Source organism: Aspergillus bombycis, assembly GCF_001792695.1.
Source record: "Aspergillus bombycis strain NRRL26010 chromosome Unknown contig00016, whole genome shotgun sequence".
NCBI classification, from domain to species: domain Eukaryota; kingdom Fungi; phylum Ascomycota; class Eurotiomycetes; order Eurotiales; family Aspergillaceae; genus Aspergillus; species Aspergillus bombycis.
In genome coordinates, this window is record NW_019170018.1 from 390915 (window position 1) to 415455 (window position 24541).

Here is a 24541-nt window from a genome sequence, read left to right on the forward strand (position 1 = left end):
TATCGGGCTTAGGATAGAAAGTTTCGCTTATGGAGCGTATGCGCTCCCGTGCCTAATTGAATACAGAAGGCGGTGAGATTGAGTACCCCTCTGCCCGATACCATCAATCAGCAAATGCTTGGTAACCTTCATCACAGAGGATCTTCCGGCTGTGACTAAACGGTTCCTTGCGGATCCTGGCCCCAACCTTGCATCATTTTCTCCGTGTTGGAATTTCTATCTTGGGAAGCATTTAAACTCACTGGTTATAGCCGGTGCGCAGGAATAAAAAAGAAATTTGGAAGCAGACCTCTTAAGCCCCACCTTGGATTACACGCGGGGACACTTATCGTTTAGTTCTGGTGGTTCAAAATGGCGTTGCCGAAAAGAATAGTGAAGGAGACCGAGCGCCTTATGGCGGAGCCGTAAGTAATTACTCATAGTGGAAATAAAGAACTGTCATTGATCCTTTGGCTCTCTTAGGGTCCCCGGTATCAATGCTGTGCCTCATGAAGACAACCTGCGTTATTTCGATGTCTCGATCCATGGACCGGCCCAATCTCCATATGAAGGTATAGTGCACATGCCCTCATATCGAGAGGAAAGAAATAAGGTGGTTGCTAATTACCAACAAAGGTGGTATATTCCGTCTTGAACTGTTCTTGCCCGAAGACTATCCTATGACTCCTCCCAAGATTCGATTCTTGACCAAGATCTACCACCCCAACATCGACCGTCTCGGGCGTATCTGCTTGGATGTCCTAAAGAGTAAGCCTTCCGCAGGGATTTCCCCCAAACGGGGTCAATAGGCTAATACGTGTTAGACAACTGGTCCCCTGCACTCCAAATCCGTACGATTCTACTCTCTATCCAAGCCTTGCTAGGAGCTCCCAACCCAGATGACCCGCTTGCAAATGACGTCGCTCAGCGTTGGAAGGAGGATGAGCCCGCTGCGATACAGACCGCTAGGGAATGGACCAGGACACATGCCATGACTTAGATTATTGAGGAGTGACTCAAACAAAATCCGCTATGACGGAATATGAACCAATACGTTGTGATGTGACCATGAAAACAAAAGTTACACTGCGAGCCTAGGCCCTACCGGCAATTATCTTTTGGATCAGTCTCATGCCCCCCTGAGAGAGTTTATATCAGTTCTTTGAAAGAGAGGTCCTGTTATCATGCGTCCTCCCAATACATCGATGATAGATCTCAGCTCTGGCTCACGCCCCCTTTGGTACTCCGATACGACGAAGCAGTCGATGCTGCAAAACCTCGTATACAGTTTTCACATTTGCTTTTGCAATCAGACCAGAGCTGCACTTTGATAGAACGATCTCATTTCTCTAGAAATTTATATTACAACTTACCATATTATACACTTAGTTACATCATAGACTTGTCTAGTTCTTGAAAATAGACCATTGGCGCTAGTTTTAGTAGGCTGCCCATCACCGGTAAACACGATGCTACCTGGTTCAGAACTTGTAGAGATCGCAGTATAGGTTCGGTTGGCCGTAGAATAGATGGTTTTACATTTTATTCCCCTGATATACGTACATTCCAACGGGTAAAATAAAAACACTACAGAGAAACCAACTGAAATATCCTGGGCAGCATTAGTATAAGCATAAGATATAGCGGTAACCTCCGAACGAGGAGTCTTCAAACAGCCACAGCATATGATGCGCTCTCACATCATTCACTACTACCCCCCATCTACGTAAAGGCGAATACACCCCACAAACGTAAACAGTACCATGCTTTCAGATCATCACACCAGCTGTGATTATACTCCCTCCCAATCTCATCCCCTATCGACATATAGAAGCCGAGCACGCGACCTTCCAAGCAGCAACCAATATATCAGACATGATGAAAAGCAAGGTCAAAGGCAAATCCAAGGGTAAAGGCAAGAGCAAACTCAAGAAAGATCATACCAACAACAAGGACAAGTAAGTCGCATGAACCCATTCAATTTTACTTCCTTACCCCCTCTCTTCCCCACTTCCATCCAGTACGTGGCTAAAACATCCCAGTATCTGCATCACAGCTTCGAACGAAACAATCACTGAAATAAACCCAGACAGGGTCTCAGCAGAGATCGAAACAGCCTTTCGAATCGAAGACGATACCCTTGACCAGCCACCACTTCCCAAAAACGAAGATACTAACGCAGAAACGACAGTGAAGCAGGGTGAAACCAATACCAACAGCAATGAGGAACCACCTAGAGTAGGCTCGCTCAAAAGACGGTTGAAGATGACCTTCACTGGCAACCCCTTGAAACTGCCCGGCGACTCCGATAGGCACAGCTGTCAAATTCACTCGCAGGATAAAGCAACTCGCTCGGAACGCTCTGGTTCCAGCGCTGCTAGTTTGACGGATAGCAACACCACAGGCACACATGGGAGTATTCACAGCCCGACAACGAAGTCGCCGACTACTCCTCCTACCCCCAAGTTTCTGAAGTACGTCAGGGCGACTAACGGTATGCCTGTTCACTTATTTATTGAGCGTCTTGTGGCCTCATGGTAGTGATTGGTTTATTTCTGACTCTGATATCTAAACAGATTATATGTTTCTGGATCTGGACTTCCTGGAGACAGATACGTCAAACAGGGTCATTCGAGGCGGCTCTCTATCTTCGATGGAGGATACGAAGCAGCAAGCACCACGAGTGAGCCCTTCAGGAAAGAATTCCCCGGTGGGAGGAGACCATGACACCAAGAAGGGCCTCCAAAAGCAGGTAGGTAGGTCTCAGTAAGAACGAAGCTGATAAAGCTATTAATATTACCAGATCAAACATCTCCGTAGCCTCACTGGAACCGAAGTGAGAACCGTATCTCCCACTGATACCAAGTCTCCACGCAGAGTGGACGACAGCCGACAATGGAATACCGTGAACCTGAGATGCACTACTTGTCGTGGTAACTGCCCGACCTGTAGCGTAGCATGCTGCAGATATGGAGAAGCTCAGCAGATAATTGCCGATACGGAAATTAAGCCCGGGAAAACCGACAAGGCAAGACATATATTGCAGATGATTGAGGGGCTAGGTTCGCATGTCAAAGACATGAGTACCTTTTCCCTATGTAGCGAACCCGGAGGCTGCGGCAGACATGTATGTCCAAACTGTTGTGGTAGATGCCCAAGTGAGATATGCGGTGACATTCAATGCACGGTAATAGTCCCTCTGTATTGTCCACGTTCTAAGTCACTTACGAGTACTTGTATGGTGGTTAACGTTATACTTGCTATAGGAATGCAAGACAAATCCTTGGGAACCCTGCGATTGGCACGATTGATATGGGAGTGAACCAGCTTGCTACGGAAGGCACACCGGAAAAGCCTCTCATATCGGTGAGTATCACTAATAACTTAGATGAGTTTCAAGAGCGAGCGGAGTTTGATTTATGCTGAGATATCTGGTCATATTTCACATGTATTGAAGCCGAATCTCTATGGACGAGGGGACCTTTGATCGAACAATTCATGATGCCAACAAGAAAATCAATCGTAGAACTATAGCAACTAATCCTAGTAGCATCAAGACCTAAACCAATATATCATGAATAACAATTATCCCCCAATAGCTATAGTCACCCCAGATGTCTCTCAGATGTTGAAGTTGCAAACGGGGAAGGGCAGACGAGGTCACGTGTCGCACTTTAGCGAGGCTCCGCACCGCACCACAATTGTGTCAGCGTCTCGCGAACAGCTCGCCGCAGCGACCGATACGATTCAACCACCCAACGCCAACCGACAACATCTCGTTGCGCATCTCCGACGTTCAAGATGCGTACCTACGACGATTCTTTCAGCGGTCAGAAGATCTACCCTGGAAAGGTGCGTTTTGTCCACTTCCGCAAGAGAGACCCTCTCTTCCATGCCGAATATACGAAACACTCGCCCAGGCTACCCCGAGCCAGCCAATCCACCAATGCAAATATACAAAAAATCAAGCACAAAAAATATACGAAAATTATCAGGATATATTCGTTGACATTTATACTATTATAGGGTAAGCTGTACGTCCGTGGCGACAGCAAGATCTTCCGCTTCCAGAATGGAAAGTCCGAGTCCCTCTTCCTCCAGCGCAAGAACCCCCGCCGCATCTCCTGGACTGTCCTCTACCGTCGCCAGCACAAGAAGGGTATCTCTGAAGTCAGTACCGCCAAGTTTTCCCCATGGTTGAAGTTATTTCTTTGGTTTTCCGGAATGGTCCGAAATGTCGGGACGTGAGTTGGGTCCGGTGATGGAACATGGACATGCCGACTAGCACGATGCCGAAACATCGGAAAGGAACTGGGATATATCTGCAAGTGACGAAGCGTTGGGACAGGACCAGAAATGCTGACGGGATATTTTTCAATGCATACAGGAAGTCGCTAAGAAGCGTACCCGTCGTGCCGTTAAGTCCCAGCGTGCTATCGTTGGTGCCTCCCTCGACGTGATCAAGGAGCGCCGCAACCAGCGCCCTGAGGCCCGTGCTGCTGCTCGCCAGCAGGCCATCAAGGAAGCCAAGGAGAAGAAGGCCGCTTCCGAGAAGGCTAAGAAGGCCAAGAACGCCGCCGCCGGCAAGGGTACCGCCCAGCGCATCCAGAGCAAGCAGGGTGCTAAGGGCTCTGCCCCCAAGGTTGCCGCCAAGTCTCGTTAAACGGAATAGAAGCGGTTTGGCTTGGGCTGGGGAGTATGAAGGAATTCGGGAGGTTTCCGGAGCTGGAATTTGTGTTTCCTTCACAAAATTTTATGCAATAAATCGGCGTATGTGCGATGGTTTCTTGCGGACGAGATTCCCGCACGGCTCTCAGATAGGCTCTGTCATTGTGCGCCATGGTATTTACCAGGAAATGGAAAAATGGATGTGACATGATAGCCGTTTTTGTCGCTCTGGGCCTGTAGATTCCTGTACGGGTTTTTTAGTTTACGATGTGACATAATGTCATAATTGGATTTAGATTGTTCTCAACATGTTCCCGTACGTACGAACTCTTATCTTATCTGGTGCAAGTCCTCCCTTGGCGTTGCGCCACTATTCTTCAAGTGAGACGAAGTTATGGGTATCATAGACTATCTGCGCCACCAAGTGGCTATAAGCATTTTGGAATATCGACATTATAACATTATTGTGATCCTCTATTATGTTGTCTATAAAATGGATGGCAGCAACAAGGCATCCTAGCTCTATCCAAGTGAACATGCTGGCGACTACCTAGGCAATCACCTTGACAAAAGTATAAAAATCACCATCTGAACATGTCCATCTCTCGAAACCGTGTCATCAAGACGAAGTCGACAGGTCGAGAGCCACTCGTGCCATGTACCATCAAGCGTGTCCGCTCCTCTAATCGTCCTTGAGTATCCTCGACTGAGTTCCGCAAGAGAGAGGTCCAAGAATAAGCGAGCCAATTCGCCAAGCAACAGTGTCCCGAACACCAGGCTTTGTAAACCCGAACAAGAATTCTGGAGAAGGTCCCTCGGCAATTATGAAGGATTCTCACAGGTAAATCCCAATCCATCTATCTCAACGCCAGTATAAGTCCCTTAACCGCAAAACCTAATTCTAGTAGTAGTGGGCCATTTCCAGGCCGGCACGCTTAAAGCCACACTTGAGGTAGAAGCCCTCGTTGTGTTCGGAGCAATCAAGGATGCTCTATAAGGACAGATTAGCAACGGGGACATCCTAGAAAAAAAGACGTGGCTCAATTGAAGCATACCTTGTAGCAACCGACATTAGCAGCCACGTAGTCCAAAGCCTGAATGAGCCTCAAGCCCAACTTCTTTCCCTGCTGCGACTGATCGACGGCAATATCCTCGATGTGCCCAACCATGCCGAGAGAGTGGATGAACTTCCGCTCGACAAGTAAACTGCCGGTACCGACAACACGGTCCAAGTTATCGCAGATGACAAGCAGGTAATACTCGTCATTACGGGCAGAGATCCAGTCAAACCGCTGGCTCCATTGCTCCTCAGTGATGTCGCCGACGGTGGTCAACACACGGAGGACATCGAGGAAACCACGCTTGTAGTCGGAACGGCGAACGGGACGGATAGTGTATCCCTCTGGAAGAGCAGCGACCACTTCAGGAGAGATCAAGGAGGTCGAGAAGAGAGGGGCGTCGTCGGTTTGGGAGTTCATGGTGGGTTTGATGGAGACTGCGACGGGGCCAGTAGTGGTGGTGGTGGTAAGGTTGGTCATTGTTATTTGTAGATAGTGGTTCAGATGATGATCAGTCAAACGAGCAAGCCGTGATTTAAGTCTGGATGGTCGATGGAGCTAATCGATCACAGCGCTTTTTAGGGGTACTGTAGACTATGCGGTGTGAAACACAGTGGGGTCGGGTCCCGATTAGATTTATTGGATCTTGACCAAACAAGAACCACGTTGGAAAGAGTGGAAAGAGAGATGCAATGAAAAAAAGGAGAAAGAGCGAGACACAAGAGGAGTACTCTTCACTCAATTACTGTAGGATCAACAAGAGACGAAGGCTTGGAAGAAGGATGTGAGAACAAACTGAAATTCCAGGAGGTGGGGACAGAACAGGTATTTATCGATAAACAAAAATTACTAGCACTAACCATGGATTTAAGTTGGGACCTGAGACGCTCGATACCGAAGTATTGAAATCTGTTAGTACAACTTTAGAGAAAATTCCAAACAGGCGAGAGAGGGCTAAAAAAAAAATAATTGAATGGAAAAATAAAAAAAAAAATTACATTCGCCTTTCACAGCCACTGTGCTATACCTCTAGGTATTCTCTGAACGTGCTACTAATGCATGCATGTAATTGGGAGCTACTAATTTTTTCTTACAGGGCAACAGCGGGCGCACGCACTACTTAGTAGTATCTCGTTGGCGTAGCTACCAATGGAATTCCAAAAATAACTCCAGGACAACCTCGTAGCCACAGCCTGGTAAAACAAAAATACACCGATTCTAAAAATAAAATCCGTACAACAGCATTTTTATCTGTTTACACTAGACTACATCACAACAAATCTAAAAGGAAAAAGATGCTAATTTCGCTATATCTTAAACTGAACCAACCCATCCTAACCCCTTTTCGTCATTCAGGTATCAAAATACATCCCTTTATTTCTTCTCCTTAGGAGCAAGCATCAGCTCAGGGCGGACATGGGTGTCGAAGTCCTCCTCGCTAAGGGCCTGAAGCTCCATGGCACTCTGCTTCAGAGTGAGACCCTTCTTGTGGGCGTTCTTAGCGACCTTGGACGCCATGTCGTAACCGATAACGGGGTTCAAGCAGGTGACGAGCATCAGACTGGAGACGAGTTAGTCTAGTTTGGGCAGCCTGACGTAAAGCGAAGGGGATACATACCTCTCGTGGAGCAGGGAGTTGATTCTGGGCTCGTTGGCCTCGAGACCGTGCACCAGGTTCTTTTCGAAGCTCTTCATACCATCCGAAAGAATGCGCGAGCTGTGCAGGAGGTTACGGATCATGACGGGCTTGAAGACGTTAAGCTCAAACTGGCCGTTCATGCCACCAACGGTAGCAGCGACGTGGTTACCCATAACCTGAGAGCAGATCATGGTGAGGGACTCGCACTGAGTGGGGTTGACCTTTCCGGGCATGATAGAGGAACCAGGCTCGTTCTCGGGGAGGATCAGCTCTCCCAGACCGCAACGAGGCCCAGAGCCGAGGTAACGGATATCCTGGGCGATCTTGAAGAGGGAGCAAGCAAGGGTGTTAAGAGAACCAGAGGCCTCGACGATCGCGTCGTGAGCAGCGAGGACCTCGAACTTGTTGGGGGCGGTCTTGAATTCGGTGCCAGTCATCTTGGTGACTTCGGCAGCAATGGCCTCATCGAAGCCCTTGAAGGTGTTCAGACCAGTACCGACAGCAGTTCCACCCTGAGCAAGGTAGCGAAGGTGGGGAAGAGAGTTCTGAACGCGCTCGATGTTGCGATCAAGCTGAGCAACGTAGCCGGAGAACTCCTGACCAAGAGTAAGAGGGGTAGCATCCTGCAGGTGGGTACGACCGATCTTGATGATCTTCTCAAAGTTCTCCACCTTCACCTGGAGGGCATCGCGAAGGCTCTTGAGGGAAGGCAGCAAAGTTCCCTCGAGCTCCAAGACAGCAGCAATGTGCATAGCAGTAGGGAAAGAGTCGTTGGAGGAAGCAGACATGTTAACGTGGTCGTTGGGGTGCACGGGCTTCTTAGATCCCATCTTGCCGCCCAGAATCTCAATGGCACGGTTCGAGATGACCTCGTTGGAGTTCATGTTGGACTGGGTGCCGGAACCAGTCTGCCAAACAACAAGAGGGAAGTGGTCCAGGAGCTTACCCTCGGCAACCTCGGCGGCAGCCTTCTGGATAGCCTCACCAACCTTTGGGTCTATAACACGTAGGAAATCGTTAGAAAGGTGTTGTTTTAACATCGTGCTAGTAAAGATATGCGTACCAAGGCCGAACTTCATGTTCACAGTAGCAGCAGCACCCTTCAGAATACCGAAAGCCTTGACAACACCTTCGGGCATGCGATCCTGAGGCTGGTTGATGTCAAAGTTGCCCAAGGAACTATTCTCAAATTGATTAGCCTCTGTATATCTTCTCGCCGGGACAAGCTCGGAGGTGAGCTTCTGGAGGCGGCCTCTTACCGCTGGGTCTGGGCACCCCAGTACTTGTCGGCGGGGACCTATCACAAGATACGATTAGACCATGTAGACAACCCATTGTTAGATAGGAAATATGCTCACCTCAATCTCGCCAAAGGCGTCAGTTTCAACACGGATTTCCGAAGCCTGTGAGGAGAGGAACCGTCAGCATTGTGCGTTCGAAAGCCGCACTCTTCCACTAGAAGCAAAACCATTGTTACGGCATTGAACGGAGAGTACAACGACTAGCATTCTTCAATCATGAAGCTCAGTATGCGTACCATTCTTGCGGTTGTACCAAAAGCTCTCTTGCCAGAGATGGTGTTCAAAGACTGAAGGCGGGGGAACTGGAGTTGTCGGCTATTGGTGCTCAGAGCGCGACGGCAACCGAGAGAAGCGGGGGACCGGGCAGCACAGGCTAAAGCAGAGCGTGCGACTGCGGGGGAACTGGCGGACGCTCTAGATGCTGCATGCGCCAAAGAAGCCATCGACCGCACCGCGGATCGGGAGTTCGAGGGTGTCAACATGGCGGAGCTAGACAAGGATGATTCTGTTTAGCTTTGTCCTAAATAGGTCAATGGCTCTGAATTGGGAAGATAAAACTCATATAAATACCTTAAATTATGTATGTCTATAAGAATAAGAATAAAAGTACAAGGATCAGTATATTAGGAGGAGAAACACAGAAGGGAGAAAAGGAAAGCAAAATCGAAGGTACTGCATTCAACAGTTATTCCATTGCTTTTCCGATTCCGCTGCCGAAATCCCCCGGCCCGGTAACGCGATGACCATACATACAGGAAATAAATGCCTAGCGAAGATCCCGATGTGTACGGTATGGTAACCATACTCGCCGGGTAAACCATGATCCTCCTCTATATACATCATCATGCAGCACGTTCTTTCTCCATGGCAATAATCACCTTTTTATTATACAATGTGCCCATTTCCAAGATATCTCCCAAATGCGGGGAGATATGGAGTACCTCAGGCATACACATCACTTCTGTTCTACAGTCAGCAGCCAGCAGCTTTTCAGCATAAGCTTCTTCTTCGTCTCGCAGAGCGTCCATTTCCGCCGTGAACACTAAGGCTGGGACCTGAGCTGGAGGCTAGCATAGGGGAGAGTTTTCAGTCCTGTATACTCAGCCAGCGCTTGCATGCTTAGACTACTGAATCTAGGCATCATGCGCTCACACCTCCTCTGACATTGCTGGTCGAAGCATTTTAAGGAAGTGCTTGTAGAGATATGCTCCTTTTTGCTGTTGTCAGTGCCGGTGAGACTTCATTAGCGGTGGGATACCTATGCTTAGGGGCAAGGCGATAGTCAATGGCAAATGCCATGAAGTTCCCATCTAGGTTATGAACGACTCATTTGCAGACCTCGTGATCTGCTGAAAGCTCACCAAACACCCAACCACCATGGAAATTGATATATGCAGCTCCCCGCTTCAACCTACCTTGCTCATTAACGCAGTTTCGGCTCGAAGATCAGAACCCTTATCTCCCCCCTTGAACAGGACATTTCTGCCCAGTAATGCGGGTATACTGCCGGATCCGTAGCACGGCGATAACTACGGCATATCTCGCCGGACCCTTTCTGAACTCTTCGATCGGTATTTCATGTGTATGTAGGCGATCCACACTGTATTCCTTTTTTTGCAGTGTTCAACATAGACTGGGTCAAACCGGTAAAGCAGTTTGGGAGGCATGCTGTTATAAAGTGGTTAAATGACGGTTAGTGGACCTAATGAATGTAGATTTGGATCCCCAGTTGTTTCTGGGGAAGTAGACAATGGCTGGATTATAGTCATAATATAATTGTGAGTATTACGAATTGAAGGCAACGGTGTTCTTCGTTGAGGATATAGTTATTAAAACCAAGGGTCCAATTGAACACGCACTGAGGCATTTTTTGTATACACACATCGGAGTACCTCCGCTTAAGAGGTCGAATCTCACACCCTGCCAGCCCCCTGTGATCAGCCAGCGTGACCTCGAATCGGAAGAGACCGTCATTTGGTCTAACCTAGCGACTACAGTCAGCATTCTACCGTCCTAGACACGGACTGCCATTCATTCAACCCGTACCACTTTCCGCGCTGTCACCATAGCTAACTGTTGGCCTTCGCCCTAAGGGAAACGGACACTGTTAAGTTGAATATGTATGTCCCTTTGGACTATTACATTCTATCTGGTTCGGTTGATATACTATCCTTATCTCATCCACCCTACTACATCCAAATTTCAAAGTCGACCGCTAATAGATATATATAGCAACTTTGGCGTATCGCCAGTTCAATAACCCTTTGGTGTTACCACCGAATCCCAGATGGGCCACAGAACTACTAGCAATTTTATGTCATAGTTCACATAATGACAGAGAATCTTGCATATCGCTGGTTAACCAAATGTGTGTCGACAAATGCCTCTATCTTACTGGTGCCAAGGCGCCTCGAAGGCATTCTTGGGAAGAAGGCGACACAAAAAAGCAGGAAGAAAAAGAAACTACCAACTAAGAAGTAGCTGCTTGTGTCTACATTGTGGGATTTCTTGACCTAATTGTTGTTTGGGGTATGAACATCTCAGACCCCCCATTGAAATATCCGTGGCGAGCCTTGATATGGAGGATCTGCCACTATCCGACAGGTGACATCTCCCTTACTTTCACCTCTAGGGCAAGAAACTAACCTCGTCGAAGGTCATATGCACCTCTACATCCAGCCCTTCCAAAGATGCGTGTGATCTCAGCACCGTCATCATTGAACACCTACCAAAAGAATACATCGCCCTCGACCAGTCAGGGAGCGTTTTCCTATTCTATCCCCATGGAACGGCCCACAATTCAGGAACTATCCATCGCTAAGCGCGTTTTTCCGTCGGGTATTGTCGCCCGCCTGCGACGGCAAATAATTAGACTAAAAAAAAAAAAGGTGAAAAGGAGGCAATATTTAATGTTAGCGGATATCTAGGCCGGCGATATCGGGCCAATGCCACTACTAATATATCACACTAGCCATTGAGTCATGCAGAAAACCATTTCTGTAATTTGATTACTTATTCTGGCAGTATAGACAAGTCTTCAGTGACATCGTCTTCTATATCTAAGCAGCAGTTTCTCCACTCTTCCTTTTGTGACCCCCGTCTTCCGCAATCGCAATACTCCCCGGGAGAGATCAATTGAGTCAACTCCCTCGAGACTACTGTATAACGTCATAACCACCATGACTGTTCTCAGCACCTTGGCCCCGGTGCCGGCGGATGAGATCTTCGCCTTGAACCGCGCCTACGCCAATGATGACTACCCGAAGAAGGTCAGTCTCGGTGTGGGTGTCTATCGTACAGACGATGGCAAGCCATGGCCGCTGCCCGTCGTCCGCGAGGCAGAGAAACGCCTACTTGCCGATGACAACCTCTTCAGACATGAATATACCGCTATCGAAGGTGACGTCCCCTTCCTCGAGCTGGCTCGAGACTTGATGTTCGGCTTCGATGTGAAAGATACCTCCGACAAGGTCAAGGCGACCAAGGGCCGCATTGGCTCTGTCCAGGCCGTCGCAGGTACCGGCGCCAACCACCTCGGTGCTCTCTTCCTCTCACACCTTATGAAGCCCAAGAACGTCTGGCTCTCCAACCCATCCTGGGCCAACCATCTGACCATCTGGGAGCTCGCTGGCGTCCCCCGGAAGACCTACCCGTACTACAAGGCTGCCACCCGCTCCTTCGACTTCGAAGGCATGATGTCTACCCTCGAAGCCGAGGCCCAGCAGGGAGATGTCATCCTCCTCCATGCCTGCGCTCATAACCCCACCGGTCTCGACCCCAACAAGGAGCAATGGAAGGCTATTGCCGACTTGTGCGAGCGCAAGAAGCTCTTCCCCTTCTTCGACTCTGCATACCAGGGCTTCGCCTCCGGCTCTGCCGACGAGGACGCCTGGGCTGTTCGGTACTTCCTCAACGAGAAGCCCCAGATGGAAATGTGCGTTGCCCAGAGCTTCTCGAAGAACTTCGGTCTCTACGGCCAGCGTGTCGGTGCATTCCATTACGTCCTGAACGACGGTGCGCAGAACCTCCGCGACATCGTCGTCAACAACCTCTGCCACTTCATCCGCGGAGAATACTCCATGGGTCCCACCGGCGGATGCAGCATCGTTAAGAAGGTCCTGACCGATGATGAACTCACTGCCCAGTGGCATGAAGATCTGAAGGTCATGAGCTCCCGTATCAGGTCCATGAGACAAGCCCTGTACAATGAGCTCATCAAACTCGAGACCCCCGGAACATGGAGACACATCGTTGAACAGGTAATAAACAAACTGCCCATCACCACCTCCAATACCATTTCAAGCTAAGACTAACCTTCCCTCCTCCCAGAACGGAATGTTCTCCTACACCGGTCTGACCCCCTCTCAAGTGTACGCCTTGAAGGACAAGTATCACATCTACCTTCTCAAATCCGGCAGAGCTCTATCAGCGGCCGTAAGTCATTCATCTCATCCACTGCACAGGGAAAATGTCCTTACTAATAAACCAATTCCACATAGTGAGCGAGAAGAACGTCACCTACGTAGCCCAGGCTATCAACGACGTTGTCCGCAACGTCAACTAAGCATGCATTATCATGCTGATGATTGCAATGAGGAACGAAGTCAATAAACCAAAGAAGAAAAACACAAGCTCAGCTCAGTACATATGAAGATTCAAAGCATATCGGCGCAATAGTTGGCAGTCTTTGCTTGCATTTTAGGTGAAAGTTAGGAGAGGTCCTTCCATGCCCGAGGGCATTGTCAAATAGTTTGATGTATGTGTACTGGAGCGTACATGACGAGATAGATGTACATCTTGATTAGATTTATATATGACATTTCGAATGATTTATGGACGTTTATGATGAGATCATTACAGAAACCCTACTATGTAATATGGTGAACTTTATAATATCATGCAGCATGGGAAGCTATCTCTATAATACAAGCATGCCACAAGAGTGCAGCAAGGAATAAGATGTGGGAAGTATAAAGAAGGCATACATTAGGAAACGTCGTGCCGCGAGAGACTCATCTACTAGCATACTGGCTATACAATTACAGGCTTCGATGAATTCAAAGTCTTGAACAGGATAAGAAGAAGAAAGGAAAGGAAAAAGCAAACAGGGAAAAGAGACATAAGGAAAACGCTCACATGGACCCATTAAAGAGGGACTTCATTAAAGTCCCCTTCACTTTCTTTTCCCTTGCCCTTTTTCACCTCATCGCCTGATGGTTCTTCTTTTGTTTCCTCTGCTTTCTCTTCCGCATCGTCTTCCTTCTCTTCACTATCAGCCTTGTCCTCCTTCTCGGATGAAACTGATGTTTCCGTAGCATCGGCCTCCCCATTTTGCTCGGCATGGCCATTAGGAGTCGGCTCTGGGGATTCTGCAGGTTCACCCTCATCCTTGGGAGGAGGTGGGGGAGGAGGCAGTTCATCTTCATCATCTGAAGGTCCTTCTGAGTCCTCAGCCTTCGGCTGACCGCTCATGCTGGCCCCGGGGAACGGCGTAACCGGTGGTTCAGCGAGAGACTCCTGTCTCTCTCGCGTCGGTTGAGGCTGGAGGCTCAGTCTCGACTGGGACTGGATATGATTCTGTGTGTTGGCAGTCATGGTGGACATGGTACGCTGATGTTGCGTCGACGCATGAATAGGACCCAGCTGTCTAGCCTTGGGGTCGGCATTCAAGTAGTAGCCACGGACACTCACGATAGTGCCCTCAGCCTCACAGGCATCCACCCATTCCGGCGTCACGACAGGAATATTCATCTCAACCGCCTTCTCCCACAGCGGGCCTCTTCCCTCCGTGCACACGAAGTGAGTCGTATCGATGCGGACCGTATCAATCAGCTTGCCGCCGATGCGATCCAGCGCCGCACCAAGTGCCTCCTTCTGCTGTTCCGGCAGAACACCCGCCGTAACCGTGATACCGGAGAGATCGGTCATCTTGTGCGTCCGACATGTCAGCTTCTCCGACTGGTATGTGCCGGCGGTTGTGCGCAGGACTAGGTGGAAGGTGTATTCGGTGTGGATTGCCAATCCGCTGATCTTGGTGGAGCGTGTCTCGAGGGGTCGCGGGATGGATCCGGCTTTGGAGCCATTGCGATAGAGTGAGAGGGATTTCAGAGATGCTGTGGCCAGGTCGATCGGGTCCCATTCCAGTACTAGCGAGGTCTGGGTTGCGTTGCGGAGTCGCAGAACCGGCGGGGTGGGAGTCTTGACACCGTATGTGTTGAGGATGCGTTTCTGGAGACTTTGGAATCCGGTGGAACTGGCTTCTTCGGCGATGTGATTGCGCGCTACTGTGATGTCGACGATGCTGCCGGATGTGATGTTGTTAGGGAGGAGGACCGAGGGAAACTCGATCTGTCATTCGAGGGTTAGCACTTAGTATTAGAACTGTCGCGAATCCAGTGATGTTGTTTCATGGTTGAATAGATGAGTCAGGGGTCAAGAGGCCTTGAAGGGGTGAAACAGTCGCATCGATTGCAGTAAGAGAGGGGACGACGTACCAGTCGGTTATCCTGTGTCAAGAGGACGGCGACTCCAGCGTCTACCTTGCCAACAGTCAAGGAGACCAGCATCTTGGCGGATAAGAAAAGGAATTAATCGATTATCGATAGCGCATAGAAGAACAAGAATAGTTGACAACAAGAAAGGGTTGATTGATATCTTGCGAGGTCAGTGCTACAACTGCTCTAGCCCGTTGTTGTCTTCTTGCTTCCAGGCCCCGAGAGGATCGGCGAGTTAGCGAATATGCCAAGGAGGCAGTGCCGCGCGTTATATCTCCGAGTCCCTTGTACATATGGGGAATGTCCTCCACTACTCTTGTTTATTCAATCATGTTTTATATTAGAAGACTCAAAATTGTTCTCAAGGGATAGACTTGCGCTACCACATCTGAAGCAATTATTGTCCTCAGTGCACTCGGATGATGCAGATCAGATACAGTTGACAACCATACCAACGTCACAGAAGGACGATACATATACACTTATTAGATTAATTACTAGTACCATTGTTTCTTTGGGAACTCTTAATTGACACCTTGACCCCCTCGTTCCGCAGCGATTTTGGGTGATCTCCCTTGTTCCTGTTCTGTATCAAGGAATCGACGAGAGAATTCATATCTGCCTGGACCGTAGCATAATCTTCTTGGATACACTGCGGGCGGACAAGGATATCGATTGACCCTACCAAATTACCACCATTTCCTTCTGATGGCCCGGCACTTTCATCAGAGTTTGGCCTTATCCTTCTGCCCTCAGTATCAAAGCCACGCTCTTGCAATGCACGCCGAAACGCTAGTCGGACCCTCCGTGCACACCATGACCGGACCACTCGCCTTTGCTGCTGCAGATGTTGTGACGATACTCTCCACCATAATGTAGTCCGATCACGGGTGGCATATAAATGTTGAATTTTGAACCGGATAGGATTGATCGGAGAAGCTAAGTACCGGGAAGCGATAGGAGATATGACATGCTTCGGAACATACCGCAGAGTAAACTGCTTTGTTGATGCGAGAAACTTCATGTCTAAGGCGACCAGATGGCCAAGAAAGAGCCTTGCTTTTGTGGCTAGAAAAGATGAGACCTAGGGCACTGACGCTAGACGGTGTCACCTTCCCTTCATTGTTTAGCAAGACGAAACCAGCTCTTCTAGCAGTGGTGGGAGGCAGCGCGCAAGTATCTATGTCAGAACCCTTTCAATAAATCAAATATCAAAGAGGTAAGAGGCAGAAAAGATGTAGGCTCTTTCTTCATGGAGCTGGATTCATCAAATTCGACCAATATCGGGACAATTTCCATTTCTTTTTCTGCCAAAAAGAAACATTTGAGGCGGTAGCAGTAACCAACTTTCATTGGTCGACCCCTGTGGCCAGCCTTAGGCATGACTCAGGCCGCCACGCCACCGGCCCCCCACCGATTATATATTCAGAAAAGCGTCGAAATTACTTCCCGCCTACTCGACACTTCCCCCACTTTCACCACTCTTGGTCCTTTGGGACACATACCACTTCCTCTTTTTTATATCAGTCCATCTGATATTGCATCGAGTGGAAAGTTATCGCGGTTAGCGAATTTTCCGTCATGCCCAAGAATAAGGGAAAGGTAAGAACGGAATTTTCCTGAAACAAATCGCCCCCCGCTGTGTTAGACTTTTCTCTGCCTCTTTTGTGGGTGCTTTAGTCGGTTCCATAACAACTCCCAAATCGCCACCCCTCGTGCCTGGGAGGTGACTTTTTGGCAGATGAGTTACCTCGAGATTGTGGAATCGTTTAACTTGGAACATTTACACGGAGCACAGGCTAACAGCTTATGTACAGGGCGGTAAGAACCGTCGTCGTGGAAAGAACGAGAACGACAACGAGAAGCGTGAACTCGTGTTCAAGGAAGAAGGCCAGGAGTATGCCCAGGTTGTGAAGATGCTTGGAAACGGCCGTCTCGAGGCGCTGTGCTTCGATGGCGAGAAGCGTTTGGCACACATTCGTGGCAAGCTCAGGAAGAAGGTCTGGATCAACCAGGGTGATATCATCCTTCTCTCTCTTCGTGATTACCAGGACGAAAAGGGCGACGTCATCATGAAGTACACTGCCGATGAGGCCAGAAGTCTCAAGGCCTACGGCGAGCTGCCCGAACACGCCAAGATCAACGAGACCGATACCTATGGCCACGAAGGCTTCGAAGACAACGTCGAGTTCGACGAGGACCGCGAGAGCGAAGACGAGAAGGAGATCGATGTCGACGAGCTCTAAAAACCTTCACCCCTTTGGATTCAACCCTGCGAGAGCTACTGGGGATCCTGTTCGCCAGCCCCTCTTTCTCTTTCTCAAAGCCAAGCTATTTCCTTTCTGGGAAACCCGACAGGCTTCCTTCTGTGAAAGGTCTTTCTTGCCTCAGGCAGGAGCTTGACGGTTGGTTTTATCATTATGCCATCTGTTTCCTGGGAAGGAGACCAGAAAGGTCTAGGGGGCTGCTGCCTTCCCGCTTCGCTTGGGGACCTACCACTGCCCCAGTGCTCCTTCCAAAAGTCAGGGTATGAATCATGGGTAGGAAATTCTTGGAGTTCTACATGATAAACTCGAGTGGCTTTTGGCCAAAGATCGTTTTTATCGTGAGGGACAACCTCGGATTTTCGCAGAGAATTGGTTGCGACGCGTATCAAGAGACCGACTGTACTCAGCGTGTTTCGTGCTGGCAATTCTTTTGTCTGTTCCCTCTTGCTACTTCGTTCCTTTTAATTTAAAACTTGGATGATAGATTCATGACAAGGTTACGAGAATACAAAAAAGTCTGGACATACAAAGGTTATGTTTTGAAGTCCTATTTATACTCTGAATGTAGCCCATCAACTAGCTCTTCAGTAGCTGTACTTCGTAAGCTAGTAGACAGTAGATGCAGGCTAGCTTTCATCGAACACACTCTTTTGGAAGAAGTTGACGATCTTGCGCGCGGCTTCTGTTCCCACAAGAGGGTCCAATTGCTCAACATCCATATTAGCGATCTCCGAGATATTGCCCGTGTCAAGGATAAGCCGTTCTAGGACACTCGGTGTCACGCCCGGAACGGCTCTGAGCATATCCTGAGGAAGGAGATTGAAGGTACGGTGCTCTATGCCAGCTGCAGCCATGACATTACCAGATTCGGAGCCAGCTGCAATGTCCATGTCTAGTCCGATCTGGACTGCTCGGATAGGGTCTGGCTCCGGGTTGTTCTTCTTGAGTTCCGCGAAGATCTCCGCAGTCTGGTAAGGAGAGGATGACCAAATGACCTTTAAGCGAGGAAACGCGAGGGTGAGAAGGACGAGGAGGTGTTGAGCGGACTTCGGGCTAGAGGGATTAACAAGCGAACTGCTGGTAGACAAGGTCGTAGTCGCAGTTCCGGAAGAAGAGAAACCATAATCTGTTAGGAAAGTCGTTCCTGGTGTAGTTGCGGATGCGAATGCATCGAAGGTAAACGACTTGTTCTGGTCAAACTCAATCAGAAGAAGAGGGTTCTTGTAATGTTGAAGCATTGTTTCTGCTTGGTTGTAGAGACGGCCATTTCTGAGGGAAGTGATCAAGTCACGAATGGATTTGCGCTCAACACAGATATCCGGGGTAAGAATATAGTCTCCCACTGTTAGCTGGCATGGGACAATGATCATATTATTACCGTGTAGTAGAGATGGAAGAGCGCTTCTAAACTCTCGTACGTCCACCACGACTCGAGGAGGCGACGCTGTTGCGGCTAGCCGCCCGCCTCCTGCAATACGTGTATTAACAGTGCGCAGGAACTGTTCTTGAGGGTCTTCAAAACCTTTGTCATGTGTGAGAGTGACGGCCATATTCTGTGTGTATCATGTTAGTAGAAAGTTTCCTAGAAGTAGTTGCAAGTGGTCATCTTACGCCCTTCTCTTTGATGAGCTTTGTGAAGGAGTCTTTCTCGCGTCGCACTGCGCTAAGATACCGCTGCTCTTCGACAGATCCTCCGTAGTACATAAAGTACACTCGCACATTTCGCCCAACATGAGAGCTGCGATAGACTTCCACTCGTCGGATGAACGCCGAATCGGGTTCGTACATAATGATGTACCGTGGCCGCACTTCCTCCAATATGTGCTCGTCCATGTCACCATCGTAGGGGTGTACCATGATTAAATCATCCATGTCGTATAGCTCATAGAAATCTTCCATATCCTCCAGATCGTCAATTATGATCTCCTCCTTCTGGACCTCCTCGACTTCAGTGGGTTGAATCTCTTCCAGTAAGTTTGAAACTTGGCCAGGTAATTCAACATCTGTCTGTACACTGCTATTCGGTACGCGACCAGGGGCAGATGTAACAGCACCTCCGCCACGGATTCGGCGTCGCTTGTTTGGAGGTCGTCCTTGTTGAGCGGATGGTCCAGGTGAGTCTTGGCTTTTCCCAACCTGGGACTCGCCATTTGTTGGCTTCGAAGATAAATTCTTCGTCACATTAGACAGAGATGTCTTCCAATTGAGATAGCCCCGCAGTCTCCTACGCATCATGACCTGCGCAGAGCCCTTCCTGGTGATGTCACCAATGTCTTTGTCGTCTTTATTTTCGTCATTTACATGGGCATGCATTGTCCCCAGATATTCCCGGAGCTGTTGGCAAGTTCGTTGGTCGGCACACATTATTAATATTGTACTGTTTGACTCATCCACATTGACTGGATTGAGGTATGCATCATTTTCTATCTCCTCCAGCACTTCTGCCAGGACTTCCCACTTGGGTTGTTCTTCCAAGACAGGTTGAAGAGTAGTAGGGAACGAATTCAATGATGAGTGAGCCATGTCATTGCTTATCTTTCCTTGATATGCCCTAGACTTAGCAGTCTGGAACAGAACATGAGCAGCATCAAGGAACAGCCATGGTGAATAGTTATGCCTTGTGGACCCAGGGGGGGGAGAATGCGCAGTTACGATAGTATCCAGATATTTCACAAATGACACAGAATCGTACGTCAGTAACGCACTAATGGTTAGTTAGTGGCTACACGATGCTTAACGCATGAGGGACCGCTACTGAACTCACTGGAGAATCGCCCTGAGGTCGCTCAAATCGCTGACAATCTGCCTGGTCCTGAACGTCACTCGATGCCATATGGGGTCCAACTGCCGTCTGATCATGATGTCAAAGCTCCTATGTAGAGCACTGTCCAAGGTCCAGTCTGCCATATCCAGACCAGTGTTGGATTTCTTCAGTTCTCCGATGCATATTTCCACACATTCAAGGACTGCATTCTGCATTTCACGCATCTTGTCGCTCATCGGAACCTCAAGCTCGATGACCTCGGCTTTTCTGTGACCTTCGAGGGACTCGGCAACAGTAACATGGAATCGCGGCCATAACGAGGCTTTGCGAAGGAAAAGATTGCGCATGGAATTAGCTAAGGGTGCGAATCCCGTTGTAAAGGGTTCAGGGGAGTCGGAAAATGCCTTTAGAAACCCATTTTGATTGATTTGTCGAAATATTCGAATGATGAAAGCTTCAGTTGAAGTTGCCATGATCCTGGAAAGCGATGAGCAAATATCTAGGGGAAGTCTAGAGTAAGACCTTACTTGTCGGCATGAAGCACAACCATTCCCGTGATCTTTTCTGGATCGAGGAGCTCTGTTGAAGTAAATGTCAGGTGCTTGCTATCACATAGAAAGCTACTCCGTACACATACTTGATAGTAGATCTACAACTAGTATCCTGGATGTTACACTCAGGATACCGCCTTCGGCATAGATCCTCTCCCTCATGGAAACTGAGGCTCTCTCGGTGTTGATCACCTTGAGGCCTCTGGCAAAGGGGGTTTTGCTAATGGCATAGTGTTCTGCCAGTGCTGTTTGGCTATTAGTGTCAGCGTATTCTTCTTGAGGCACTATGCATAAGCTAGAGAGTCTTTTGACATACCTTCGCCGATCCATTCATTCTCTCGATCATCAGTACCCACTACCAAGACTAGATTATTCCCTGCAGCATCATAAAAATGTAAGAGATTAGTCACTAAGCGTAATAGCCCAAGGCCCCGGGCAAGGATGACCAATTCATCCTCGGTGCGCAGTTCGGTGAAGATGTCCTGCTGATATTGCTGGATTTGATGTTGTCAGTCATACCAAAAGGACTTCTGGTGTATATGTACAAAGAATCAGAGCACTTACTAACGGCAAGGACAGCTTCACCGGGACATTTGTACGTTCTGGCGGCATGAGGAGCCTCTTAACGCGAAAAAGACATGTCCTTGTCGCGCAATGAGGAGCAAAGCGAACACGAAATCACGTGCCTATGATGTAATGAAACGTCTGAAGAAACCAAGTACCACTACTAGTAGTAGTAAGCTGCTCAATGAGTGTAGTTCCACTCCGTACTGGATGATAGTAATTGGCATGGTCAAGGGCTGATGTCATTCATTTTTATGACGAGTACTACGATAGTCTCTGAATCTGACAAATTATACATATGAAATTACTACGTATAGAATTCATTGCATAGATTAAACCAGATCAGTGACACTTCTGCATAACATTTCCGCTGCATTTTTCATAATTCATGATAATGAGGTTTCCATCGTGACCATCCTTTAGAATTTTGGTTTATTTGTTCAGCTCTTTCTTGCGTGCTTCGATTTCCTCCCGGGAAGCTTTGGGTGGCATATCTGCAGTTGTCAGTTAATCTGCCAAGGGTCTACCAAAGGTATCGCGGTACATACTGTCCGGGATTTGTGGTCCTTTAGACAGATGGTCCTGAGCGGTGGCCTTCTGCGATTCATTCCGGTTGGAGCTATTGCTGGCTGTTGATGGGAAATTGGTGGTGTCTGAAGGAATGACCGGCATCTTGGAGTGAGGTGTATGTAACCTAGTGAATACTTTTCTTTTGCAATACCGAGTGTAACGAGTAGCTAAGTAAGAAGAAGTTCTATGATTAATTTATCTGGAGATGAGGCAGAGTTGTGTTAGTACTAATAGTATTTAAATAGGAGGAGTTTCGGAGAGGAAACGGGATGACGTCGATTGGAAATCAACCACCTGACATTGAATTTAATTAACGAGAAGGCCGTAACATATGGACTGTTCCAGAATTGATCTACTCTCAAGCCTGACAGGTCCGGGATGAACTCGTGGTCATGGTTGTAGCGACTAAATACTGAAAAGAAGGATTGGTGATTAAATAAATTACAAACGCAATAGGTACAATTTCAATTCTTTCCTTTGGGTATAGCCTTTCTAGTTGACACCAACCAGTCAGTAGAGATGGCCAGAATTGTAGTCCAGGAAGATAAAATAAGAATCCATACCTTATGTTTAGATAGTAATGCCCTACATTCTCTCCGAGTTCCCCACTCGGGCCTTAAGTGGGACTGGAAATGGAGTTAGTGGCACTGTAGTAGAAACTTAGCGGCAGCATTAGTGGTAGTGTGCCTCTCTCCCTCTTTCTGCTACTTGACCTCTTCTCTGACTTCCCCTCAAGGCTGATTTCTCCCAACAACCAACAGTTCAACTACCCATAGGCATACGAATTACTCGCGTACGCCCCCGGTTCCTCCTCTCAAACTCACTTACAGTCAATCTTCTTAAGTCTCGATCGAACACCCGGAGAAATTGCCCCCCCTCTCTAGCCCGAGTTTGTTCTTGGCCGCATCAGCGATTATCCGTGCCTGGAAGTCGAGTGCATTTTTACACTTCTGCCTGGAGCAACTTCACCGACTCCTGCAATGCGTTATCGAGAAGTTCCTTAAGAAACATTAACGGCGCTGTATAATCTCTAATTCCGTTTCCGGTATTCTTGAACTAGCTCTTCGTGGTCCGTCATGCCATCTATCCTCAGTGATGCCGACAAAGAAACCGTCAAGAGGACTGTCCCCAAACCGGCGAACAAGATCCACGCTGTAGCCGTTGCGCGATTATATGTGGCCTACCCGGATCCCCAGAAATGGACATACACAGGTCTACAGGGTGCCGTCGTCCTGGCGAATGATTTAGTCGGGCGGACCTTTTGGTTGAAGTTGGTGGATGTATCGGTGAGTAACTGTGTCTTGATGGCCCCTTGACTTTTTCTCAGATTGCTGATGATTCCGTTCATTCCGAGCCACAGCCCGCTGGACGAGGTGTTATCTGGGACCAGGAGATCTACGATAATTTCCCCTATAACCAAGACCGAACGTTCTTTCACACGTTTGAGCTGGAAGATTGTGCCGCTGGTTTATCCTTTGCTGACGAGAAGGAAGCTAAAACATTCATTAAGAAAATGCAAGAGCGGGAGAAAAGTGCGAGCAAAGAAACCCGGCAGACACCTTTCGCATCCACTCGTGGTCAAGGCCCTGCTCCCATAGCAAATGGTAAACATGGCGTAGGACGGTCGATTTTCGGTAGCCTGCTAGGCCATCGGTCAACATCGGGGTCAAATGCGCCTCCACCAGTAGCACATACAGAGCCCCCTTCTGCGCCTTCCATTCAAGTCGCACCACCCCCACCGAGCAGCCCTCCACGCAAGGCCTTGCCCTTCGACACCAGTGATCCGTCATGGAAAGGTCTTCTGGACGAACTCTTGCAGATGGGCATTACGGAAGACCAGATCGCGGAGAATTCGGACTTTATCAAGGCATATATTGAGCAGAAACAAAGCAACGGGGTTGATTCTGCTCCATCTCCAGCTGAGGATAAAAGGGGCAAAGCTCCCCCTCCGCCTCCTCCGTCGGCGCCTCCTGCTCCTAAGTCGAGTTCTATAAGCCCGCAACATACAGGTAATAGTACGGGTAGTCGACGAGGCGCTCCGCCACCACCTCCGCCGTCACGGAGAACCCGTGCTGAAGCAGAGGAAGAGTCCCCAGCATCCACTCGCGAACCATCTCCGCCCCGGCCCAGATTCCGAGCGCCGCCTCCAATTGCAGATGCTGGCAAATTTGCGCACAGCAATGGGCCCCCTCTTCCCGGCCGACAACGAGCATTATCGGGCGCAAATCCTGGGCCTCCTCCCCCACCACGACCTCCAAAGACTCCTATGGATGATAGTCAACCCCGGTTTGGGGTGCCTCCACCTTTCCAAGGAGAGCGAAAGGTGTCCGCTCCTCCAGCACCACCCAGCCGTAACCCGGCGCCTCCAGGGCCACCACCACGGCCACCTCCCCGCACGTCAAGCCCTGCATTACCGCCGCAGCTTCCTCCCAAAGTGCCTCATGCCCCGGCCTCAACGCCAGCACCTCCCCCACCACCTCCGAGAAGTCCGGCCAACCAACCACCTCCTCCGCCTGTGCCTGCTGCTTCCCGGCCCACGCCTCCACCACCTGCATCTAGTGCAGTGCCCCCTCCACCACCACCGACTTCATCAAGCGTTCCTCCGCCGCCTCCACCGCCACCGCCGCACCCTTCATCAAGCCCAAGTCCTTCTGCGCCTCCTCCCCCTCCTCCCCCTCCCCCTCCT

General features: G+C 49.0%; 10 protein-coding genes across 10 annotated transcripts; 5 read left to right on the forward strand and 5 right to left on the reverse strand.

Annotated features, from left to right (window-relative positions):
* Positions 1 to 351: 351 nt before the first annotated feature.
* Positions 352 to 979, forward strand: ABOM_003484 (E2 ubiquitin-conjugating protein UBC13; the record flags this gene model as incomplete). The annotated part of the gene is made up of 4 exons (XM_022530614.1): positions 352 to 404; positions 463 to 551; positions 616 to 747; positions 804 to 979. 4 exons carry the CDS (start codon positions 352 to 354, stop codon positions 977 to 979), a joined length of 450 nt encoding a protein of 149 aa, XP_022392088.1.
* An 878-nt stretch (positions 980 to 1857) lies between these two features.
* ABOM_003485 (60S ribosomal eL24 domain-containing protein) lies at positions 1858 to 4642 on the forward strand (the record flags this gene model as incomplete). Its single annotated transcript, XM_022530615.1, has 7 exons — positions 1858 to 1937; positions 2022 to 2473; positions 2556 to 2745; positions 3246 to 3345; positions 3658 to 3831; positions 4006 to 4149; positions 4367 to 4642. 7 exons carry the CDS (start codon positions 1858 to 1860, stop codon positions 4640 to 4642), a joined length of 1416 nt encoding a protein of 471 aa, XP_022392089.1.
* A 906-nt stretch (positions 4643 to 5548) lies between these two features.
* On the reverse strand, positions 5549 to 6185 carry gup1 (glucosamine 6-phosphate N-acetyltransferase; the record flags this gene model as incomplete). Its single annotated transcript, XM_022530616.1, has 2 exons — positions 5549 to 5638; positions 5703 to 6185. The coding sequence occupies 2 exons, from the start codon at positions 6183 to 6185 to the stop codon at positions 5549 to 5551; spliced, it is 573 nt and encodes a 190-aa protein (XP_022392086.1).
* An 894-nt stretch (positions 6186 to 7079) lies between these two features.
* On the reverse strand, positions 7080 to 9127 carry ABOM_003487 (class II fumarate hydratase; the record flags this gene model as incomplete). Its single annotated transcript, XM_022530617.1, has 6 exons — positions 7080 to 7266; positions 7324 to 8341; positions 8408 to 8523; positions 8604 to 8641; positions 8703 to 8747; positions 8882 to 9127. The coding sequence occupies 6 exons, from the start codon at positions 9125 to 9127 to the stop codon at positions 7080 to 7082; spliced, it is 1650 nt and encodes a 549-aa protein (XP_022392087.1).
* Positions 9128 to 11824: 2697 nt separating this feature from the next.
* ABOM_003488 (putative aspartate transaminase) lies at positions 11825 to 13209 on the forward strand (the record flags this gene model as incomplete). The annotated part of the gene is made up of 3 exons (XM_022530618.1): positions 11825 to 12904; positions 12975 to 13083; positions 13145 to 13209. 3 exons carry the CDS (start codon positions 11825 to 11827, stop codon positions 13207 to 13209), a joined length of 1254 nt encoding a protein of 417 aa, XP_022392090.1.
* Positions 13210 to 13790: 581 nt separating this feature from the next.
* ABOM_003489 (putative chitin biosynthesis protein (Chs5)) lies at positions 13791 to 15211 on the reverse strand (the record flags this gene model as incomplete). Its single annotated transcript, XM_022530619.1, has 2 exons — positions 13791 to 14993; positions 15140 to 15211. 2 exons carry the CDS (start codon positions 15209 to 15211, stop codon positions 13791 to 13793), a joined length of 1275 nt encoding a protein of 424 aa, XP_022392091.1.
* A 1509-nt stretch (positions 15212 to 16720) lies between these two features.
* On the forward strand, positions 16721 to 17385 carry ABOM_003490 (translation initiation complex factor eIF1A; the record flags this gene model as incomplete). The annotated part of the gene is made up of 2 exons (XM_022530620.1): positions 16721 to 16741; positions 16957 to 17385. 2 exons carry the CDS (start codon positions 16721 to 16723, stop codon positions 17383 to 17385), a joined length of 450 nt encoding a protein of 149 aa, XP_022392149.1.
* A 647-nt stretch (positions 17386 to 18032) lies between these two features.
* On the reverse strand, positions 18033 to 21333 carry ABOM_003491 (ssDNA endodeoxyribonuclease RAD1; the record flags this gene model as incomplete). Its single annotated transcript, XM_022530621.1, has 7 exons — positions 18033 to 18959; positions 19018 to 20110; positions 20171 to 20647; positions 20698 to 20749; positions 20808 to 20966; positions 21038 to 21215; positions 21286 to 21333. 7 exons carry the CDS (start codon positions 21331 to 21333, stop codon positions 18033 to 18035), a joined length of 2934 nt encoding a protein of 977 aa, XP_022392148.1.
* Positions 21334 to 21717: 384 nt separating this feature from the next.
* Positions 21718 to 21957, reverse strand: ABOM_003492 (uncharacterized protein; the record flags this gene model as incomplete). The annotated part of the gene is made up of 2 exons (XM_022530622.1): positions 21718 to 21779; positions 21834 to 21957. The coding sequence occupies 2 exons, from the start codon at positions 21955 to 21957 to the stop codon at positions 21718 to 21720; spliced, it is 186 nt and encodes a 61-aa protein (XP_022392151.1).
* A 974-nt stretch (positions 21958 to 22931) lies between these two features.
* Positions 22932 to 24499, forward strand: ABOM_003493 (WASP family protein; the record flags this gene model as incomplete). The annotated part of the gene is made up of 2 exons (XM_022530623.1): positions 22932 to 23141; positions 23216 to 24499. Coding segments are annotated over 2 exons (1494 nt in total), but the record flags the coding sequence as incomplete, so codon positions are not given.
* Positions 24500 to 24541: the final 42 nt, after the last annotated feature.